We start from the raw sequence: 18,139 nt of genomic DNA, 5'->3' as shown, positions 1-18,139 counted from the left end.
GAGGCCGCGCCCAGACCACGCCCCCGGGCCCCGGTGCCCCCGGGGTGGGACAGCGCCCCGGGCCGGCGCTCCTCGGGTGCCGCGGCGGCGCCTGCCCGCGTGGCCCCGTGGGGCTTATTCCTCACAGCGTCGGCTCAGAGCGCCGGGCAGGGGAGGGAGCTCACCCTCCGCCTGCCCCGGGGGCGGTGCTCCGGTGCCTCCGCCCCTCGCCGGCTGTCCAGTCCCGCGGCAGCCGCTCGCACCGGAGCCGCGGCCTGGCTTTGCTTCGCCACGCCCGGTCCCTTCCCCCTGCGCCGGCCGCCAGGGGGTTCGCGCTTCCCGCCGGCTCCCGCTGCCCCGCGATGCCGTCCAACAAATCCGTCTCGGACGCGCCCATCGTGCAGTTCACTAACTGCCGCATCCTGAGGGACCACCAGCTCCAGCGGTGAGGGTACCGGCGGTGCCAGAGTGGCTGGGGGTACCAGGGCTCTTGGGGGTACCGTGGTGTCCGGCGGTACCAGGGCTGTCTGGGGGGTATCGTGTTGTCTGTGGGTACCAGGGCTGTGGGGGCTGCCGGACAGGCTGCCGAGCTGACCTGACACCTGCAGTGCCGAGGGACGGTCGCCAGCTCCCTTGTGCACCGGCTATTGGCCCTCCCCTTGCCGCGTTCTACCATCCCATGTCCCCTCTGCCGCGTTTTGGAGGGAGATGGGGTGGGTGTGGTGTACGGTCCCTGTTCTTTTGCCTCTTCTGCCAGCCCCTTGGTGTTTTGGCCATCATCACCACCACCTTCGAGGGGCAGCCCGTGAAAATCCCACTCCTGTGAGTTTTGTAGAGCCAGAGCCAGGCAGAGAGGGCTGCTCATTGTGTCCCTGCTGAAAGAGCAGCTGTGCTCTGACAGACATCGCAGAGCCCGTGGCTGGAGCTGCCGGTGGGATGCACTCTGCTCAGGATCGCTGTCACTGGGGCACAGCCACCTGCTCCACGTGCTGCAGATGGCACCAGAGCTTGGTGTGTGTGACTGTCCCTCTAGGGAGGACCTGTGGGTGCGAGAGGGGAAGATCCTCAACCCAGAGAAACTCTTCTTTGACGAAAAGGGCTCTGCTGATGTCCAGCTGGACTGCAAGGACAGCATCATCGCCCCAGGTTTCATCGATGTCCAGATCAATGGTACAGTGAAGCTACATGCACTCACAGACTGGGGGCATCCCGGGTTTGTCCATCCCTGACCCCCAGCCCCACTGCCCATGGCCACGTTTCAGTTGCTCAAGGGAGGTGTTAGTCACCCAACCAATGACAAAGAGCAATTTTGCCTATGGTAGCTGCTATTGTGTAAGTGATCCCCTTTGGCCAGGTGAGGGTTTCCTCTGAACGCATTTTTATCTATATTTTACCCTGCCCCTGCACTGGCAGGATCCCTGCCCTACCCTTTCCAGGATGTGGGAGGAGAGGGCAAGACTTCCCATAGGAACAATAACAATTAACAGCAACAGCTCTCTTCAGAAGGAAAGAGGGGCTTGTTCTATGGTAGCTAAAGTTGGTAGGCAGTTCCCTTTTCAGCTGGGAATTGTCACATTTTGCCCTGCATCAAAATAAAAAGGTTGTGTGTGCAAAACACTGGGGTGCTGTGGGAAAGAGCACTTAATCAGGGCAGTGATGGTGAGATTTGTACTTGTGGAACCTTGGAATGTAGGACAGAAGTGCTGGTGGAGTCATCTATGTCAGCACCCTACAAATGGAACATCTCCCTCCAGTCACACAGTCTTTCTTCGGTGTTTCTGGGTGGAGCACACTCCCTGGGGAAGTGGCAGTTTCACCCCTGTTTTGTTTGTGGTGCAGGAGGCTTTGGGGTGGACTTCTCTCTGGCTACAGATGACTTCAAATCAGGTATTGACCTGGTCAGTCAGAAAATCCTCTCCCATGGAGTGACCTCTTTCTGTCCCACCCTGGTGACCTCTCCTCCATCTGTGTACCACCAGGTAAGGAGCCTTCTCTCCCATCTGCAGGGTGATCAGGGACTGAGGTTGGTATCAGGAGGTGGGTAGGCCAAGACTGGGATAGCTGCCAGGGCAGAAAAGCCATGGGCATGAGGAGCTGGACTCTACCCTAGGTTTCTTGCCCTCAGCATTTAAAATGCTGAGACAGCCATATCTCCCAAGCAAGCTCTGCACACCAAGGTTTGGAGACGGCTTTTCCTTTGTGGGCTGTGATGGTCCCAAGTGGTCCAGCTACAAATCTCCCTCCAGACCTGACATTTGGGTCTGATTTGGCAGGCTGGGGGGCTGTATCTGTGTTGCCATGTCTGACAAACCCCTTTCTCTAGGTTCTCCCTCAGATCAGTGTAAGAAATGGTGGAGCCCATGGAGCGGGAGTCCTGGGTAAGTGGATTTGTCCCTCTGTGGTGCTACTCTACGTGGGCAATTATCTTGTTCATGGTTGAGGTGAAAGAAGTTACAGAGCACAAATAGGGGCTGGAACTCTCAGTGGGAGGGATGCACAGGTGGGCACAGACCCACCTTGTCCCTTAGTCTATGCCTGGCTTTTACTGTGTTTTCTGTGGTCGTACACACTGCTCCAGCCCCTGGAACAGTGGGGTGGCTTGGCTTGGCCAGTGGCCAGCACTGCATCTTCACTGTGTTGAGCTCACAGTTGCCTGAGACATGTGTTTTGCTGCAGAAAATGGCAAGAGTGTGACTGGAGCACAGTAGACACAGCAGGTTTCTTGGTCCTTGGCAGGGGGAGGAAGGGTCATGGTTCTTTGTTCCTGTTTGGACAGGAGCCCACCTGGAAGGGCCATTCATCAGCAAGGAGAAAAAGGGTGCCCACCCAGAGCACTGCCTCCGCACCTTTGAGGCAGGTGCTTTCCAGGACCTGCTTGCCACCTACGGCTCCTTGGACTGTGTCCAGATAGTGACCTTGGCCCCTGAAATGAGGAGGAGCAGTGAGGTGATCCAGGAGCTCACCAAGCGGGGCATCTGCGTCTCCCTGGGTAAGGGCTGGGGCACCCAGGGCTTAGGGGGAGCTCTGGCCACCCCTCCCTTGAGGCTGTGGCATCTCTAACAGTGTCTCAGTGCAACTGGACGGGGTGGGATTCTGGATGGAGACGACAGACCTGTCACAAATGGGGACCTCGCTTGATGCTGTCAGTCTGTCATGGCAAGGGCCAAAGTTTGTATCGACTTAGGAGCCCCTGCAGTAAACACAAGGTGCTGTTCTAACACAGGGAATAATAGCAGTCTTAGGTGGAGGTTTGATGATGTGGAAGGTTCAAACTCTGAAGTTCCACTGCTTTAGGCCTTATGTGACAGGTGAAATCATTTTCCAAAGGTTACTGTTGGTTTGATAACTCTGTTTTTTAACCAGAAGTACTGTAGGAACCGCTCCCTCCAACATCTGGCTGGCCTCTGACTTAAAACTGGCTGTGTTTTTCTTTCCCTTTGCTTCACAAACTCTTCCTTGTCTCAGATCATTGAATAATTTTTTTTTTAAAGGGGGGAAGTTATTCAGGGTGAAATTAAACTCTAGTGAGAAGGGCATTCATACAGCAGACTATCTCTTATCCCAAAGCCACATAAAGAACTCCAGAAAGGCAAGGTTAGCCCACAGAGCTGCTGCCCTGTTGGGGAAACAGAAGTTTCTTTCTGGATAGTTTGATTCCCATATGTTTTCCTGGCAAAGTTCCCACTGTTGTGAGGGTGTCCTCTGATAATTCTCTACAAAACATTTAAGTATCTGAGGCCAGCAGAAAGGTGTATCATTGGACAACAAACTCAGCCTGAAGACAAGATGCTGTGAGCAAGGCAGCATTGTGACAGCTGTGATGTGAATACTGAAGGAGTTCGGGTGAAGCACCCACTCCCAGAATCCCCCTGGGTCACGGCCAGGCACATCTGTGTCGAGACTGCACCTGAGACCTCAGGCCAGGGTGGGCATTAGAGCATAGTCCAGTGATGGAGTGTCTTTGCTCCTATAGGGAAATCAGTGGAAAGATGGGCAGAGGAATCAGGCATTGGTCTGTGTTCCCAGGTCACTCAGTGGCTAATCTGTCCCAGGCTGAGGAGGCTGTGCAGCACGGAGCAACATTCATCACTCACCTCTTCAATGCCATGCTGCCGGTGAGTCCCCAGAGGCACCTGCCCTGCTCCAGGGCTGCTTTTGGGCTTTCTCTCCTGATCCCCATGGGTCTGTGTTCTCCCCAGCTGGTTTTGTACCATGCTTTGTAATGACGTTTTGGCACTGAACCTCTGGCTTCACATTCCTATTGCTGGATCTGAAAGAGAGTCAAGGATGTAGCAGGCTCTTGAAGTTCATCACTGAGAAGGACTAGGAAGTGTTGGTGGATGAGAGCTGGACATGCCCTTGCTGTGTGCACCCAGACCCCCTCCTGTGTGTGAGCAGCAGGGAAGGGGGGATTCTGCCCCACTCAGGTGAGACCCCACCTGCAGAGCTGCCTCCAGCCCTGGGGCCAACATCAGAAGGATGTGGAGCTGCTGGAGTGAGTATAGAGGAGACCACAGAGATGCTCCAAGAGCTGGATCCCCTCTGCTCTGAAGCCAGGCTGGGGGAGAAGGGGTTGCTCACGTGGAGAAGGCTCCAGAGAGACCTCTGAGCCCATTCCAGTGCCTAAAGGGGCTCCCGGAGAGCTGGAGAGGGACTTTGGACAAAGGCCTGAAGTTGCAGGACAAGGAAGAATGTTTTCCCACTGCTAGAGGGCAGGGTTAGATGGAATACTGGGAAGAAATTGTTGGCTGTGAGGGTACTGAGACCCTGGCACCCAGAGGAGCTGTGGCTGTCCTGTCCCTGAAAGCATTTAAGGTCAGGCTGGATGGAGCTTGGAGCACCCTAGAATAGTGGAAAGTGACACTGCCAATGTTGGGCAGGGGTTGGAACAAGATAAGCTTTATGGTCCCTTCCAACTCAAACCAACCTGTGATTCTGTGATTCAAGGGAATGCCCAGGTTTGCCTGGTAAAGCTGCCAGGCACTGTGTGATAGAGATGGCAGCTGCATCCCCTGAAGTCTCAGCCAGTGTGTCCTGGTCCTCCACAGCTTGTCCCCTCTTTCCCCTCGAGCAGTTCCACCACCGTGACCCTGGCATTGTGGGGCTGCTGACAAGCGACAAGATTCCTGCTGGGCGGAGGGTCTTCTATGGCATGATTTCTGATGGCATCCACACCAACCCCGCTGCCCTGCGCATTGCCCACCGAGCCCACCCCAAAGGTGAGCCCTGGCAGTCCCCACAGTGTTACCAGCCACTGCAAGCACTGCACCATCTCCCAGAAGACATTTGTGCTGCCCTTGCTGTCTGGAAGGTCACAGCCACATGTGCTGATCCCTCAGTCCTCTTGCTTTGGTGCGATGTGGCTGGAGACACCTGGTTCCTCTCTGGGAGGGTCAACAGAGCACAGTGCTTGGAGCTGCAGCAAAATCAGCAGCAGTGTTGACAAGGCCCCTTTCCTTGTGTTCCGTAGGGCTGGTGCTGGTGACAGATGCAATCGCTGGCATGGGGCTGGCACCGGGTCGGCACACACTGGGTCAGCAGGTAGTGGAGATCGATGGGCTGAACACCTACATTGCAGGTAAGTGCTGTCCCCCTTGCTGGAGAGCTGGGGACAGTGCTGCCACTGGCACCATTCCTGAGGAGCTGAGCACGCCTTGTTGTCTCTGTTGGCGTGTGGCAGCATTTGTGCCACCCTCTTGGGTTTTGATGCCTGGTGGATCTGCAGTGACTTGGCCTTGGGGATAATGAAATTCCTGGTAAAGAGGAGAAGTGTGCCACCCTCGTGGAGGAATCTGGCCAGTTATAGCTGTCTGCAACATCTTGGAAAGAAAGCTTCATTGCCCAGTGTCAAGGGTGCTAGAGATTCAGGGTATCAGTAAGGACAGGGAAATCTTAGAGATATTTATTGTCCCTTTTCTTCATTATAACACTACCACTTCCTGCTAGCTAAATTCCCTAAGTTTCAAATTCCCAAGCAGATGAAGACTGGGATGGTATTTCAGTGAAGGAGCATTCCTTTCTCCATTCCCTTCCTCTGGCAGCAGATGCCTGTGTTGTGAGCTGGTTTCACCTAGTCCAGCTGGTCTGATAGTAGAGCTGGGGATAACACCCACATACCTCTTCCTGTGCTCCAGTAGGAAGTGGCTGCAGGCTCTTCAGCTTGCTCCTCCTGCAACACAGGACTTCTGCACTTCTGGTCCCATTATGCTTCCCTCGTGCCCTGCTTCTTGCTGTGAGCTATGGGCGCTGCTCAGTGCCATCCTGTTTCTTCCCAGGCACAAAGACCTTGAGTGGCAGCGTGGCGACCATGGACACCTGTGTGCGACACTTCCAAGAAGCCACAGGTAAGAGAGCCCTGTCCACAAGTTGCTGCTCCCTATGTTGACACGGGAGGAGGTCTTGCTTTTGCCAGATGTGTCCATTTCACCAGGAATGTTCCCTCTCACCTGAGACATGGCAAGGGCTGGGATCAGTGCCCTCAGATGAGCCCCTTTTTGAGGGGGAACTAATAGAACTAATGAGAGGTGAACTCTCCTGCTTCTTCCTCACAAAAGTGCATGGTTTTCTCTTCTCCATACCCTAGGTATTCAGTTTTCCTATGCCTGCTCTCTCCTGTAGGGATATCTCCCTTCCCAGCTCCAGCTGGCTGTGCTGAGGGTGTTCCAGCTTGGGTTCGTCAACTGCCTGGTTGGGTGTTGCCTTGTCCAGGGGGATTTGGGCTGCTCTGGCAACGGGGCTCTGGCTGCCCTAACATCTCCCAAATTCTCTGTCCAAGGGTGCTCGGTAGAGACTGCGTTGGAGGCGGCGTCTCTGCATCCCGCTCAGCTCCTGGGGATTGAACATAAAAAGGGGACACTGAATTACGACTCCGATGCAGGTACTGGTGCGGGCACAGCACGTACTGGTATGGAGACAATAGTGTCAGGGGTGCTGGAGCAAAGCAGGGGCTGCTTTGTGTGCATATGCTCATCCCCTGTTTTGGTGGGAGCTGCAGGGAGACTTGCTCCACCTGGGATGTGCTCTAGGCTTTTGCTCCAGTGGTTTTTCCCTTTTGCTCCAATGGTTTTTCCCTTGGATGCTGGTGGTGTTTGGGAAACCCTTTGGAGTGCCCCCCACATCTCAGCTGAGCAGAAAGCAGAGTTGCCATTGCCAGGATTGCACTGCAGTGCCATCCTCGGGTGGGGAGAAGTCCTTCCCCAATGATCTCAGCTCTCCCCAGCCAACTCCAGCAGCTCCATTCTGACAGCTGCTTTCTTTCTCTCTTGTCCAACACAGATTTCCTAATGTTGAATGACAGCCTGTATGTGCAAGCCACGTACATTGCCGGCGAGGAAGTCTGGCGACAGGATGTGTCGGGCATGTGACACTGGGCTGTCCCAGTGCCCTCCAAGGCTCACTGGCACTGTGGTTAGCAGCTCTGGCAACCAGCCCACTTTTCTCTTTTGGTTTTTTTTCCCAATTCTTTCCTGCAACTCTCTCAAAGGAGCCTCATACCAAAGAGCTGCATTTTCCAGCTTCCAGTTACAGCCATGCCTGCTACAAATTTGTTGGTGCTCAGTTGGTGGTATGGGGAAAGAAGGCAGCTCTGTGCTGGCAAGGAATGCCAGTCCTGGAGTGACCTACAGAACTGCACAGCTGTCCTGCCCCCAGACAGGTGCTCCTATCACCATCTGACAGCAGTGAGGAGTTGTCCCAGCCTTTGCACAGTTTATACAGCACACACAAACCTGCTCTACACCTGAGGCAGGCTCAAGCCATTACAATTCTTCTGCCTGCTGTTTGCTTTGCTCCCAGGCAGCCATGACTTGTTAGACATCAGCTTCCACCAGCTCAGTTCACAGCTCTTCCCATGACAAGGTTTCTGTTGTGTAAGCAGAAGCTGAGGATCATATTTGGATCTCCTGACAGCCCTTCTGTTGTGTGTCCTCAGAGCAAGGCTGCCACAGCTCGCTTAGTCGGTGTCCTTGTGGGGCTGAATCCTCAGGGCAGAGATCAAACCCAGGAATACCAAGGCATTGCTGGTCCTTTGTGCCTTTACCCTGCATGGGCATTGAGTCTACAGAGCTGGAGATATGAACAGCGTTCTACCACATAAAACAATGTTCCTTTCACTCCTTGCTCTATCTGGATGGGTTCTGCAGGCTCTGTGCCAGCCATACCAAGAAGAGCCTTTGCATCGCCTGATGGGTTTGTTCATTCCTCAGGCTATGGATGGGAAACTTTGCTTTAGGGGATGCAGCCAGACTGGTGGTGACAGGTTCACAAGCCTTCAGTCCAGCTCCAGGCACTGAGGGAGAGGAAAACTGCGGTGGGATTCTGGCCTTTCAAGATGGATACGATAACTCATTATTTTGTGCTCATTATCTTCTCCAATACTTGACTGTCAGATTTTTTCCTGATGCTGGGACACTTGTATATGAAGGCTGAGGCTAATTTCGACCCTACTCAACCACTCAGAATAAGCCTCGAGATAAAGTCTCAAGACAACCGTGGTTAGGGCTCAGACCATTGAGGTGTTTTTTGTAATGAGGAGAGGGCTCAGACAACGGCTAAGTCTCAGTGAGGGTGGAGATTGTAAGGCAGACAGAAGTCAGGTTGGGATTGGCAGAAATGTACCGATTTTTCCAGTACCATTTTATAATCTTTAGCAGCAACATTTCGAAGTGGTTCCCCAGCACTTTAGAGCCCTCTGTCAGCCTTGGAGAATTTCTAACATCAACTGCCAATGTCAAGAAAAATTATAACCTCCATGGTTTGAAGCATTTGAGAGACACCACACCCTGTGCAGTGACACGCTGTGCTGCTGCAGTACTGACCTCACGGGGATCATCTGGCTATTGTTGGAAACAATCCAATAGGGAAAAATGCCTATGAAACAAGGTGTCTAACTTTTTATTTACAAAATTAAATAATCAAAAAGAAATCTAAACCAGAAATGGGATTAGACAGTACCAGTAGGTGTGTATTAACCTTTTTTTGCCTGCCCTGGTGCTTGCTGGCATGGCCTCCGTCAGGCTGGCATGCGAGGGGCCGGGGCTGGTATGGGCGCTCCTGCGGGGATTTGGCCCAGGGAAGGCGGCACCGCCGGATACCCGCGGCCCGCTCCGTGGGCACACGTGTGTCCGGCACAGTACGGGGCTCAGGGGAGCAGGAGGGAGGCGCAGGGGTCACAAACGCGCGGCCAAGATGGGCGCTGGGGCCTGCGGCCCGTGGGGCCCGGCGCTCTCGGGCGGAACGGCGGCGGCAGTGCGGGGAGCGGCCGGAGCGCTGAGCGCGGCGCGCACCGGCCCGGCCCGCCCGCCCTGAGCCCGCAGCCGGGGGAGGATCCGTGGAAGATCCGGGGGGCTCCGAGAGGCCCAGAGCGGGCCCCGAGCTCCAGCTGGTGGTGCCGGCCCGGGCGGGGCTGCTCCCAGCGCCCACACGAGGCCCGTGACCGGAGGTGGGCGGTGCGGTGGGGCCGCTTCCTCCGGCGGCGGCGCGGGGAGCCCGGCATGGAGCAGGTAAGGCCCGGCCCGCGCCCAGCCCCTCTCACCGCACCGGGCCCGGGCCCAGCTCCCGCAGGTTCTCCTTAAAGGCTTTCCCAGCTCTGGTGCCTTTCCCAATCCCTGCTCGTCTCCTTATCCTGAGCATTCTTTTCCTTCCCAGTGTTTTAGTGTGCCTTGTCCCCAGGCGGGCTGCAAACCTTAACTTCCACCTGCTTATCGAGAGGCAGCCAGCGCAGAAGTATAGCACATGGGGTCTCAAGGGCTTGTGTTTAGGCTAAAGACAAATTCTGTGTGTTACCAGAGCTGTGCTAAAGGGAAATTTCCTGCTGTGGAGACATTATGCCATTGCCTAAGCTTCAGGAAAAAATGAGAAATCTTCCATTTGGGGCTTTTAAAAAGGGAGAAATGGAGAAAAAGATGAAAAAGAAATCTGTGGGAAGTCCTGGCTTGCTGGGAGTAGTAGGGTTTCCTGCTAGTAAGAGCTGTAATTTTTGTAATGAAGAGGGCTCATGTGGTGCTCTCCACACAGGACATGTGTCCCTGTGCTGTGTTGATTTATGGTATAAATGAACTGTTACACAGCACACTTCCAATGTAAAAGCCAGGTCTGGCCTCCTGTGAGAAGGGAGGCCTCAGAAAACTCAGTTTTGGAGGTGAGAGATTTGTGCTTCTAATCATTCTGCCTTCCCCACACGATGTCCAAGGCTCCCCAAGGTGTGTTTCAGGAGGAGCTGGAGTGGTGCATATCACAACTGGAGACAGATCTCCATCTCACTCCACACCCCAAACTAGGTATGTTCCTCTTTATCAACCCACATCCCCCCTATTCTGGTCTTGGGTGTGATTTAGCGGATGTGTATGTTTTTCTGTTTCTTCTCTCCTTTATATTCCCTGTTCTTGTGTTATTTGGGATTTGTTCTAAACACAGGACAACATTGGGCTTTAAGGATTGTGTTTCTGGAAGCAGTTTTTATCTTTCTTTCATTTAGTGTTTGTTCTCCCTGTTTTCTGTTTTCTGTATTCTTTGTCATGTTCTTTTTTTCCCATATAATGACTTGTTTGGTTCTGCTACAGCTCTGTCTTTGTTTTTCATCTTAAGGAAATACTGTGCCAGCATGTCTGGCCCTCAAACACCAGTAGGTTTATTTTTGTGAAGCTTGTTCCAGGGAAAAATTACACGGAAGATAAAATTCTATAGTTTGATCTCGTTAATCCAATTTGTAGAGCTGCCGACACATGTCCTGCTGCTGGTCAGTACCTAACCTTGGCAGAGGACTATGAACCCTATGTAAGATGCTCAGGTGAGTGTTTGCTGGTCCACCTGAGGATGGAGCAGTGACTGACGGGTGCCTACACCTTGTGCTTGAGCATCAGGCTCCAGGAAAAATTAAGGCTTTTGGGAGAGGGTTGTGATTGTTCATCCTGGAGAAGAGAAAGCTCTGGGGAGACTTCAGAGCCCCTTCCAGTGCCTAAAGGGGCTCCAGGAGAGCTGGAGAGGGACTTGGGACAAGGGATGGAGGGACAGGACAAGGGGGAATGGCTTCCCACTGCCAGAGATAATGCTTAGATGCTAGGAAGGAATTCTTCCCTGTGAGGGTGGTGAGACCCTCGCACAGGGTGCCCAGAGAAGCTCTGGCTGCCCCTGGATCCCTGAAGTGTCCAAGGCCAGGCTGGACAGGGCTTGAGTGAACCTCGGATAGTGGAAGGTGTCCCTGCCCATGGCAGGAGTGGATGAGCTTTGAAGTTTCTGCCCAAGCTATTCTGTGATCAGACCATTTTGTTAGAAATGTGTCCTGTACTGGTCGCCAGTGCCCAGCAGGAGGGAAGGCAGCTCCTGGAGGGGAAGCAGGAGCTGAGCACAGGAAAGAGGCAGCAGAAGCAGTGCCCTGGCCAGAACAGTATGTGAGCCAAGAGAGCTCAGCAGTGCTGCTGATGGTACCCAGGCTCTGCCTGGAGTCCCAGTTGCTGGAGAAGTCTGGTGAGGAGGCTGATCCAACATCTAGCCAGGAATTCAGGGTCTGAATCAATGAGTTGTTTGGGTGTAGCACTGTATGCATGAGGTACTCAGCTTAGAGTAACTCCCAGGTGAAGGAGGGAAGCAGCTCCCTGGAGCTTTCTCTAGCTCTTGTTGTGTAACTGGCCTGGATTGCAGCTAGCCAAACCCCTTGAAACAGGAATTCATGTAGTCAGGACCCTGACACCAGATGCTGTGAAGGTACATCTCACTTCTGTCCCACCGTGGCTGGGGGTGCATCAGGCTCAGCATTGGCTGAGACAGGAAGGGGATTGTCCCACCCTGCCCTGCCCTGGGGCAGCCTCACCTCCAGTGCTGGGGACATTTTGGGGCACCACAATATCAGAAGGGTCTGTGACTGTTTGAGAGTGTCCAAGGAGAGGGATATGAGGATGGGGAAGGGTCTCAAGGGGAAGCCATAGGAGGAGCAGCTGAGGGCACTTGGCCTGTTCAGCTGGAGGAGAGGAGATGGAGCACAGAGCTCACTGGGGCTGCAGCTCCTCCTGAGGGGCAGCATAGGGGCAGCTCTGATCTCTGCTTTCTGTGACCAGGGACAGGGCCCAGGAAATGGCTGGAGCTGTGTTAGGGGGTGATTTTTAGACTGGATTAGGGAAAGGTTCTTTCCTGAGAGGATGGTCAGGTGCTGCAGCTGGGAGAGGTGGAAGGTTCCCATTCCACAGTACTACTCTCAAGTTGTTCAGTGGCTTAAAACATGTGGGACAAACACTGCAAGACTATATTTAGTGCTTCCAAGTTGAGGTCTTGGGGACCACTGTCACAGAACAACTCTGTTTTTTAGAGAATTTGTTCTAACACAAAAGCTTTGGATTCTTGTTGTGTTCAGGCTGGTTTGTAAGCAAGAGCAAGAGTCCTGCTTTTCAGGGTATGCCTTCTATTTAGATTTTTTCCAGTTTTCCAGAGAAGAGACACTGAGTTAGGTTCTGGAATTTGTCTTCTCTTGAGGGAAAGATTGCTAAGCCCTCTGTAGCTTCTGTGCCATTAGCAGTGCACTTACTGCAGTGTAAGAGTCTGACTGTAAGTAATAAGTTAAGATTTTTTTTTCCCCTCTCTGTAGGAACATGTCACAGTATTTGAGCTTCTGGAAGCACTTGGAGTTCCCTTTCAATTGAATGCTAGTTATGGATTAGTTAGAGGTAATATGAACACAGAGCACATTAAGAGAACAGTCACTCATCAGCATCCCTCTGTGTGGATTTTAAGGCCCACTGTAAACTGCTTCTTGTCTCTCTTGGTGTTTTCTGAGTGCAGCAGAGGAGACCCAACACATTTTCAAGGTCCTGCACTCCCCTGTGACTCCTCTCGCAGAGAAGCAACAAGTGATGAGCAATGAGTTTGGGGATTGTCATCTCAAGATGGATGAGGGTCAGAAGAGCATTGAGAAAGGTGAGCTTCAGCTGTCTCTTGGGGGATGGTGAGATTTGGTTCTTTTCTGTAGATTTCTTAGGTTGCAGTATTAATTGAGTCACCTCTCTGGCAGTGCCTTAGAGTGGAAACTGCAGTGGCACCCCCATGGTAGGAAACTGGTTCATTGAGAACACCAGTATTGAAACAATATTCTTTGTCTTTTCTAGGCATGACCCCTGATGCAGTGGAAGTACAGCCAAGCAAGGGGCAGACTGCAGATGGTGTGAAACAGTCTGACCCAACCCCTGAGGCAAAGCCTGGGTTGTTCACATCATCTGGCAGCAGCTTCCGATTTGATTTTACACTTTCCAAGACCGACCCAGAAGCTGACTGTGGTGACAGTGGTGCTGAGCAGGTACAAAACACTGTCAGAGCCGCCAAGCAGGAGAACTGGAATGGCCCCTTGAGGTTTGCTGCCTCTGGACAAGAACCCAAGTTTGCTTTCAACTTTGCCATCCCAGATGAAGACTGTCCTCATCTTCAATTACTTCCAGGAAGCCAACATACAGAGGACACAGCAGATTCTTCACTGCCTGCTGAATCAGCAGCTCTGCCACAGGCTGCAGCCTTGCAGAAGCCTGAGGTGACTCAAGTGACAGGGAATGCACCCAAAGAGGATAGAAGCCATGTCACATCAAAGATCCCCCAAACAGAGACAGCCCCTGCAGATGAGGCAATGACAGAGAAATCAACAGGAGGTGGAGCTGCCCAGAAGAAAAAAAAGAAGAAACAAAAAGCACCTGTCAGTAAAAACAAAACAGAAGAAACTGAGACCAGCAGGAAGGCAAAGGCGGAAGCTAACAGCTGTAAAAATACAGATACTTCCCATCAGGATGAGAAGACCTCTCAGGTAATTAAATACTGATGGAATCCCATTATTTATAAACCCTCGAGCTAAAGAGACACTTTATCTCTTTGCACAGATGAACAATTAGCATACTGCCTTGAGATGGAAGCTGAAAGACCACATTTGCTGCTTACATGTTCCAGCAGCTGTTTGCTTTCTCTGCTACACAGCTGAGGAACCTGACCAGAGCAAAGGAAGTTAATGGTCCTTCAGAGTTGTGCTGAAAGATTTCATGTTTAGGCTTGTGACAGCTAATCCTGGGGAGCTGGATGCCATGTTTTCTTAAGAAAATAAAAACAGGAAATGGAGGTAACTGTCTTTAGTGCCAAGCTGGTGCCTTGTGGGTGCTGAGGCAGGCCCTGTAGCTCTGATGTGTGTGTTGCAGGGTGAATTGCTTTCGTAGTACAAGGAGCAAAGCCAAGGCACAGAAGTGCCACCTGGTGTAGCCAAGGACCCGTGGCAGAGCTCAAGGTCCTTCCGAGAAGGTTCCTCTGTAGGGCATGGCCCAGAAATCAACTGAAATTGCAGGTTATGTGTAAACACATTAAGGCACACCCTGAGGGCTTCTATTCTGCTACGGTCAAGGTCTTAATTTTATTTCACTTTTCAGCACTGGTGTAGGTTTTACTAACAAACAGTGCCAGCTGATCCATACTATAACACAAGATTGCACAAAACCTTAATTTTCTTAATATTTTGCAAGGAAATTGCACTGAGTGTTCATCTGCCTCTGGAACATTTCATCCAAAAGTCTGCTTCACCTGCAGTCCTACCGATAAACACTGCTGAGCACCAGAGACATAGGAAGAGTTGAAGGTCAGGTAAAGCCCTTCCAGTCTTTTGGAAGGAGACTGTTGTAGGTAAAAGGAGACACTGTGAGGGCATTTGTATTTACATGTACATAACAGTTAAGAATTGCTTCAGTCCCAGGGTGCAGCCCTGTTTCCCTGTCCCACTGCTGAGTTAGCCGGCTGGTTTGCTCAATGGCGCTTGGCTTCCTTCATCTCCATGGGCTTCATTTTCCTTGTCCCTCATGCATTTCTGGCTGAGCAAGCACAGAGGAGCTGAGAAGAAAGACTCAGCTTCTGATTTTGCCCATTGTTTGCTGTTTTAAATTTTGTGCAGGTTTGAGGATAGGGGCTTTTTGTTGTTAATGTTTATTTCTCCCGTCTGTAAGTTTCTTTGAAAGCTGAACAGCTTTCCAGAAAACAGCGCCTTCTGAGTGGCAGCCACACATTAAATCCATCTAATAGAGACAGTGAGTTGCAACTAAACATTTGCACAGTGCTTTTCGTTTATCTGATGAAAAACACTAGAGGGAAAATGTCATGAGGTCTATTAAATGATCGCCCGAACATAGTATTTCAACTAGTCCTGACTTTATGGAGTTCCCTTTCATCCTGTGTAGCAACTGCTGCTGTAATTTTTGGGTGATTTACTTCCTCTTGCTCATGTGCCTCATGTTGATAGCAGTCAGATGAGCAGCTGTGGAAAGAGGTGGACTGGTGTGTGAACCAGCTGGAACTCGGCTTGAAGACACAGAAACCCACTCCAAAGCAGGGTAAATATTGAAGTAAAGAAGAATTCTTTCCTGGGGGCAGCATTGGCAAGAATGCAGGGGCAGAGCCAGCAGGGAGCCTTAACGTGTGTGTTGTTTCTCCTTTGCTGCAGCTGAGGAGGCTCTCAGGGCAATCAGGACACTGCGCAGTGACAAGGCTCCACTGGTGAAGAAGCGTCAGCTCATGAGAGCCATGTTTGGAGACTACAGGAAGAAGATGCAGGAGGAGCTGTGCAGAGAGCTGAAGCTTATGGAAACAGGTAGGAGAGCTTTGCATGTGAGAATGAGAAGAAAGGGCTTCAATCCTGCCCTATACTTTGCAGACTGAGGCCTTGCTATATGAGATGACTGATTGTCTCTTATTTTTTCTCCCCTCTTTAAGCTGCAAAATCTGCCAGGATCGTGGAGTTGAAGGGAAGCATCTGCAAGAAGAATGGCCAGTTCATCCGGAAGTGCTTGGGAGCCTGCAGGAAAAGCCAAGGTTCAGCAGAATCCTCTTCAGAGTCACACAGGACACTTAACAGAGGCTTATTCAATTTCACAACTCCCCAAGAATTTCACTTTAATTTCTTCTAGAAAAGTCACTTTGACTAAAACTGTGCCAGATCTCCTGTAAACTGAAGAATGGTGGAAAGGTGCTGGGCAGTAGGAAATGTCATGCATGAATCTCTGGATCTTCTTCCCGGGTGTCTTATCTAGAAGTTTAAATCAGATCTGCCTAGTATGCATATGACCCCAAAACTCAGCCTACATAAAGTGCTCCTCTGTGCTCACGTCGGAGAAAGGCACCTTTGAAGGGGTGAGCAGTGTGGAAAGATCTGCTTTCTTTCCTGTAGAATTGACATTAACTGTAGAGTCTGTCTTCTACACCGTGAGATTTTTCCCTTTCTCCCATTGCTTTTAAATAGAGCAGAGCCTTTCTAGCAGCTAAGGTGGCAGTGCATACAGCAGGGAATGGTTTGGAATCAAGATGCAGAGCAGTGAATCGCTGGGTGCTTCCACTCCCCAAGTCTGTGTGAATGCAGCTTCTGGCATCCAGCAAATACCAGCAGTGTGGCATCCCTGACATGGAGGAGCACGAGCTCAGCATCTTTGGGGAAAAGTGAGACCCATTTTTGCTCATTCATCTCTTTCATTGACAGGTACAGACCTAGAATAAAACTGCACATCATGATTTAATCCAGCCTAGAGATGTAAGGACAGTTGTTTCCAGGAAAACTGGGAAATTTTTTGTTGCTGAAGCCAGGTTCTGGACAGCTAGGAAGGATGTACAATCAACTCTTAAATAAAGTTTACTTTATTAGTAGCTCAGTTACGACCACTAGTGCCTCAGAGGGAAAATTAGCTGCATGCCAGCCTTGGGTGGTGATAAAATAAGCTGTCACAGCCCAAAGACTCTCTTCCATTTGATTTGTATTAAATTTTGGCTTTTTGAATGTGTGTCTCCACTCAGTACTGCTTGAGTCACTGAACCCATCTCTTAAGTTCATGCAGAAGATCTTCCCACCAAAGCATATGAAATGCTGTGAAAGGCTACATGGTATCAGGTGTCCCTAGGGAGCAGTGCCTTTTGTAGTCCAGTCAGCCTGTGTGAGAAGTGGGAAATGGGAGTGTAGCCAGATTCCAGGGAATGCTGAGAGCAGCTGAGAGATGGTGAAAAACATTGGCTGTGAAAGACTAAAAACCTGATTGTGGCTCTAAAAAATTAATTTTATTACTAAGCTCTGATGGCAGGCAGTTGCATCTACAATACTTCTTTATTTCTTTTAAATTGTAAATATTTAAAAATAGTATTTTAAAGAATTGCTGTGTGGGCATAAGAAGAAACTGAACCTGGGTAACATATGATGGGGAGAAACAGGTAATATACATGATGAAGAGAAACATGGACAAATTAATTTGTCTCTTGTAAGTCAGTAGATGAAAACTGGAAGTTGAGATTGGCACACTTTATTTGCCAAGGAGCACAGCTGTTACTTTGAATGTATAGAACAATCTTAGACAGTATTTTTTTTTTTATTTCCAGGATTTTACATTTAACATACAAAAGCTGTGTCCTTGTCATGCTTTTCATGTTTTCATGCTGTTTACTGAGATTCAAGAGCATCATCTACATGACCTTGGAGCTACAGCTGTTTGCTTCCCTGGCTGATTATGCAGGAGATGTCTGGGAAATAGTTACTTTTTTCCTTGTCATGTCTCAGGTAAAGCTAGAGCTGCTAAAATATTACAAAATCCTTGCTGCAGAAGGCTGCAGAAGTATTCTGGAAAGCATTCTTACATAGTTACCTCATGTTCGTTAGGCATTCACAATTAAACTAAAGATACCAATGAGGTGGACATTTGGTGTAACCCAATCCAGCATTTATCTTCAAAGGGGTCAGAGAAAACTCCATTCTAATATGAGAACAACTCCTTTGGTCTTCCAGAGGTCTGAATAATGCTGACCTGTAAAACCAGCTCCTTTTCCCTTTTCTGTTCCTTCATTACTGGAGGACTTATATCTGTGTTTCTGGGAAGGCAGATGTTCATGAGTGTGATACATGGTGTTCCTCCTGAGTGTCGTGTGGGCTTGGTTCCATAAGTCAGCCATGGATCTTGGACAAAGCATTTTGCCTTTTTCTGTCTGCTCGCTGATTTTATAGTCAAGGTGATGCCTCCTGAGTTTTTGACAGATATGCCCAAGACACTTCATTAGTGATTGTATCTTGAAGGGGTGTCTGAAACTACAGCAGTCTGTACTTCACTTTTAAGCTTTGCTGTATTATATTTGTTTGAAAGGAAGCAAGCAATGATATTAGAAGTTAGGAAATTCCACGGCTGCTCCATCC

At 50.7% G+C, this 18,139-nt stretch overlaps 2 protein-coding genes across 2 annotated transcripts; both read left to right on the top strand.

Moving 5' to 3' along the window:
• The first annotated feature begins 95 nt into the window (after positions 1–95).
• On the top strand, positions 96–8,930 carry AMDHD2 (amidohydrolase domain containing 2). Its single transcript, XM_066560672.1, has 11 exons — positions 96–424; positions 1,013–1,149; positions 1,819–1,958; positions 2,303–2,357; positions 2,756–2,968; positions 4,006–4,094; positions 5,054–5,198; positions 5,450–5,557; positions 6,255–6,323; positions 6,755–6,856; positions 7,255–8,930. The coding sequence occupies exons 1-11, from the start codon at positions 342–344 to the stop codon at positions 7,341–7,343; spliced, it is 1,230 nt and encodes a 409-aa protein (XP_066416769.1). The 5' UTR covers positions 96–341; the 3' UTR covers positions 7,344–8,930.
• Positions 8,931–8,999: 69 nt separating this feature from the next.
• C16H8orf33 (chromosome 16 C8orf33 homolog) lies at positions 9,000–16,744 on the top strand. Its single transcript, XM_066561131.1, has 7 exons — positions 9,000–9,479; positions 10,169–10,256; positions 12,748–12,882; positions 13,071–13,753; positions 15,221–15,311; positions 15,422–15,568; positions 15,691–16,744. The coding sequence occupies exons 1-7, from the start codon at positions 9,000–9,002 to the stop codon at positions 15,882–15,884; spliced, it is 1,818 nt and encodes a 605-aa protein (XP_066417228.1). The 3' UTR covers positions 15,885–16,744.
• Positions 16,745–18,139: the final 1,395 nt, after the last annotated feature.

This window comes from Molothrus aeneus, chromosome 16 (genome assembly GCF_037042795.1).
Source record: "Molothrus aeneus isolate 106 chromosome 16, BPBGC_Maene_1.0, whole genome shotgun sequence".
Classification (NCBI taxonomy): Eukaryota; Metazoa; Chordata; class Aves; order Passeriformes; family Icteridae; genus Molothrus; species Molothrus aeneus.
This window is presented reverse-complemented; position numbering and strand designations above follow the sequence as displayed.

What these genes read in the sequence shown, in the direction of transcription:
- C16H8orf33 (XM_066561131.1), top strand. Translation starts at nt 9,000, where the DNA reads ATGCGAGGGGCCGGGGCTGGTATGGGCGCTCCTGCGGGGATTTGGCCC. An exon ending in TCAGAAGAGCATTGAGAAAG is followed by an intron (nt 12,883 to 13,070) that starts GTGAGCTTCAGC and finishes TGTCTTTTCTAG; the next exon opens with GCATGACCCCTGATGCAGTG. An exon ending in GAAACCCACTCCAAAGCAGG is followed by an intron (nt 15,312 to 15,421) that starts GTAAATATTGAA and finishes CCTTTGCTGCAG; the next exon opens with CTGAGGAGGCTCTCAGGGCA.
- AMDHD2 (XM_066560672.1), top strand. Translation starts at nt 342, where the DNA reads ATGCCGTCCAACAAATCCGTCTCGGACGCGCCCATCGTGCAGTTCACT. An exon ending in CATCGATGTCCAGATCAATG is followed by an intron (nt 1,150 to 1,818) that starts GTACAGTGAAGC and finishes TTTGTGGTGCAG; the next exon opens with GAGGCTTTGGGGTGGACTTC. An exon ending in GGGCATCTGCGTCTCCCTGG is followed by an intron (nt 2,969 to 4,005) that starts GTAAGGGCTGGG and finishes CTGTGTTCCCAG; the next exon opens with GTCACTCAGTGGCTAATCTG.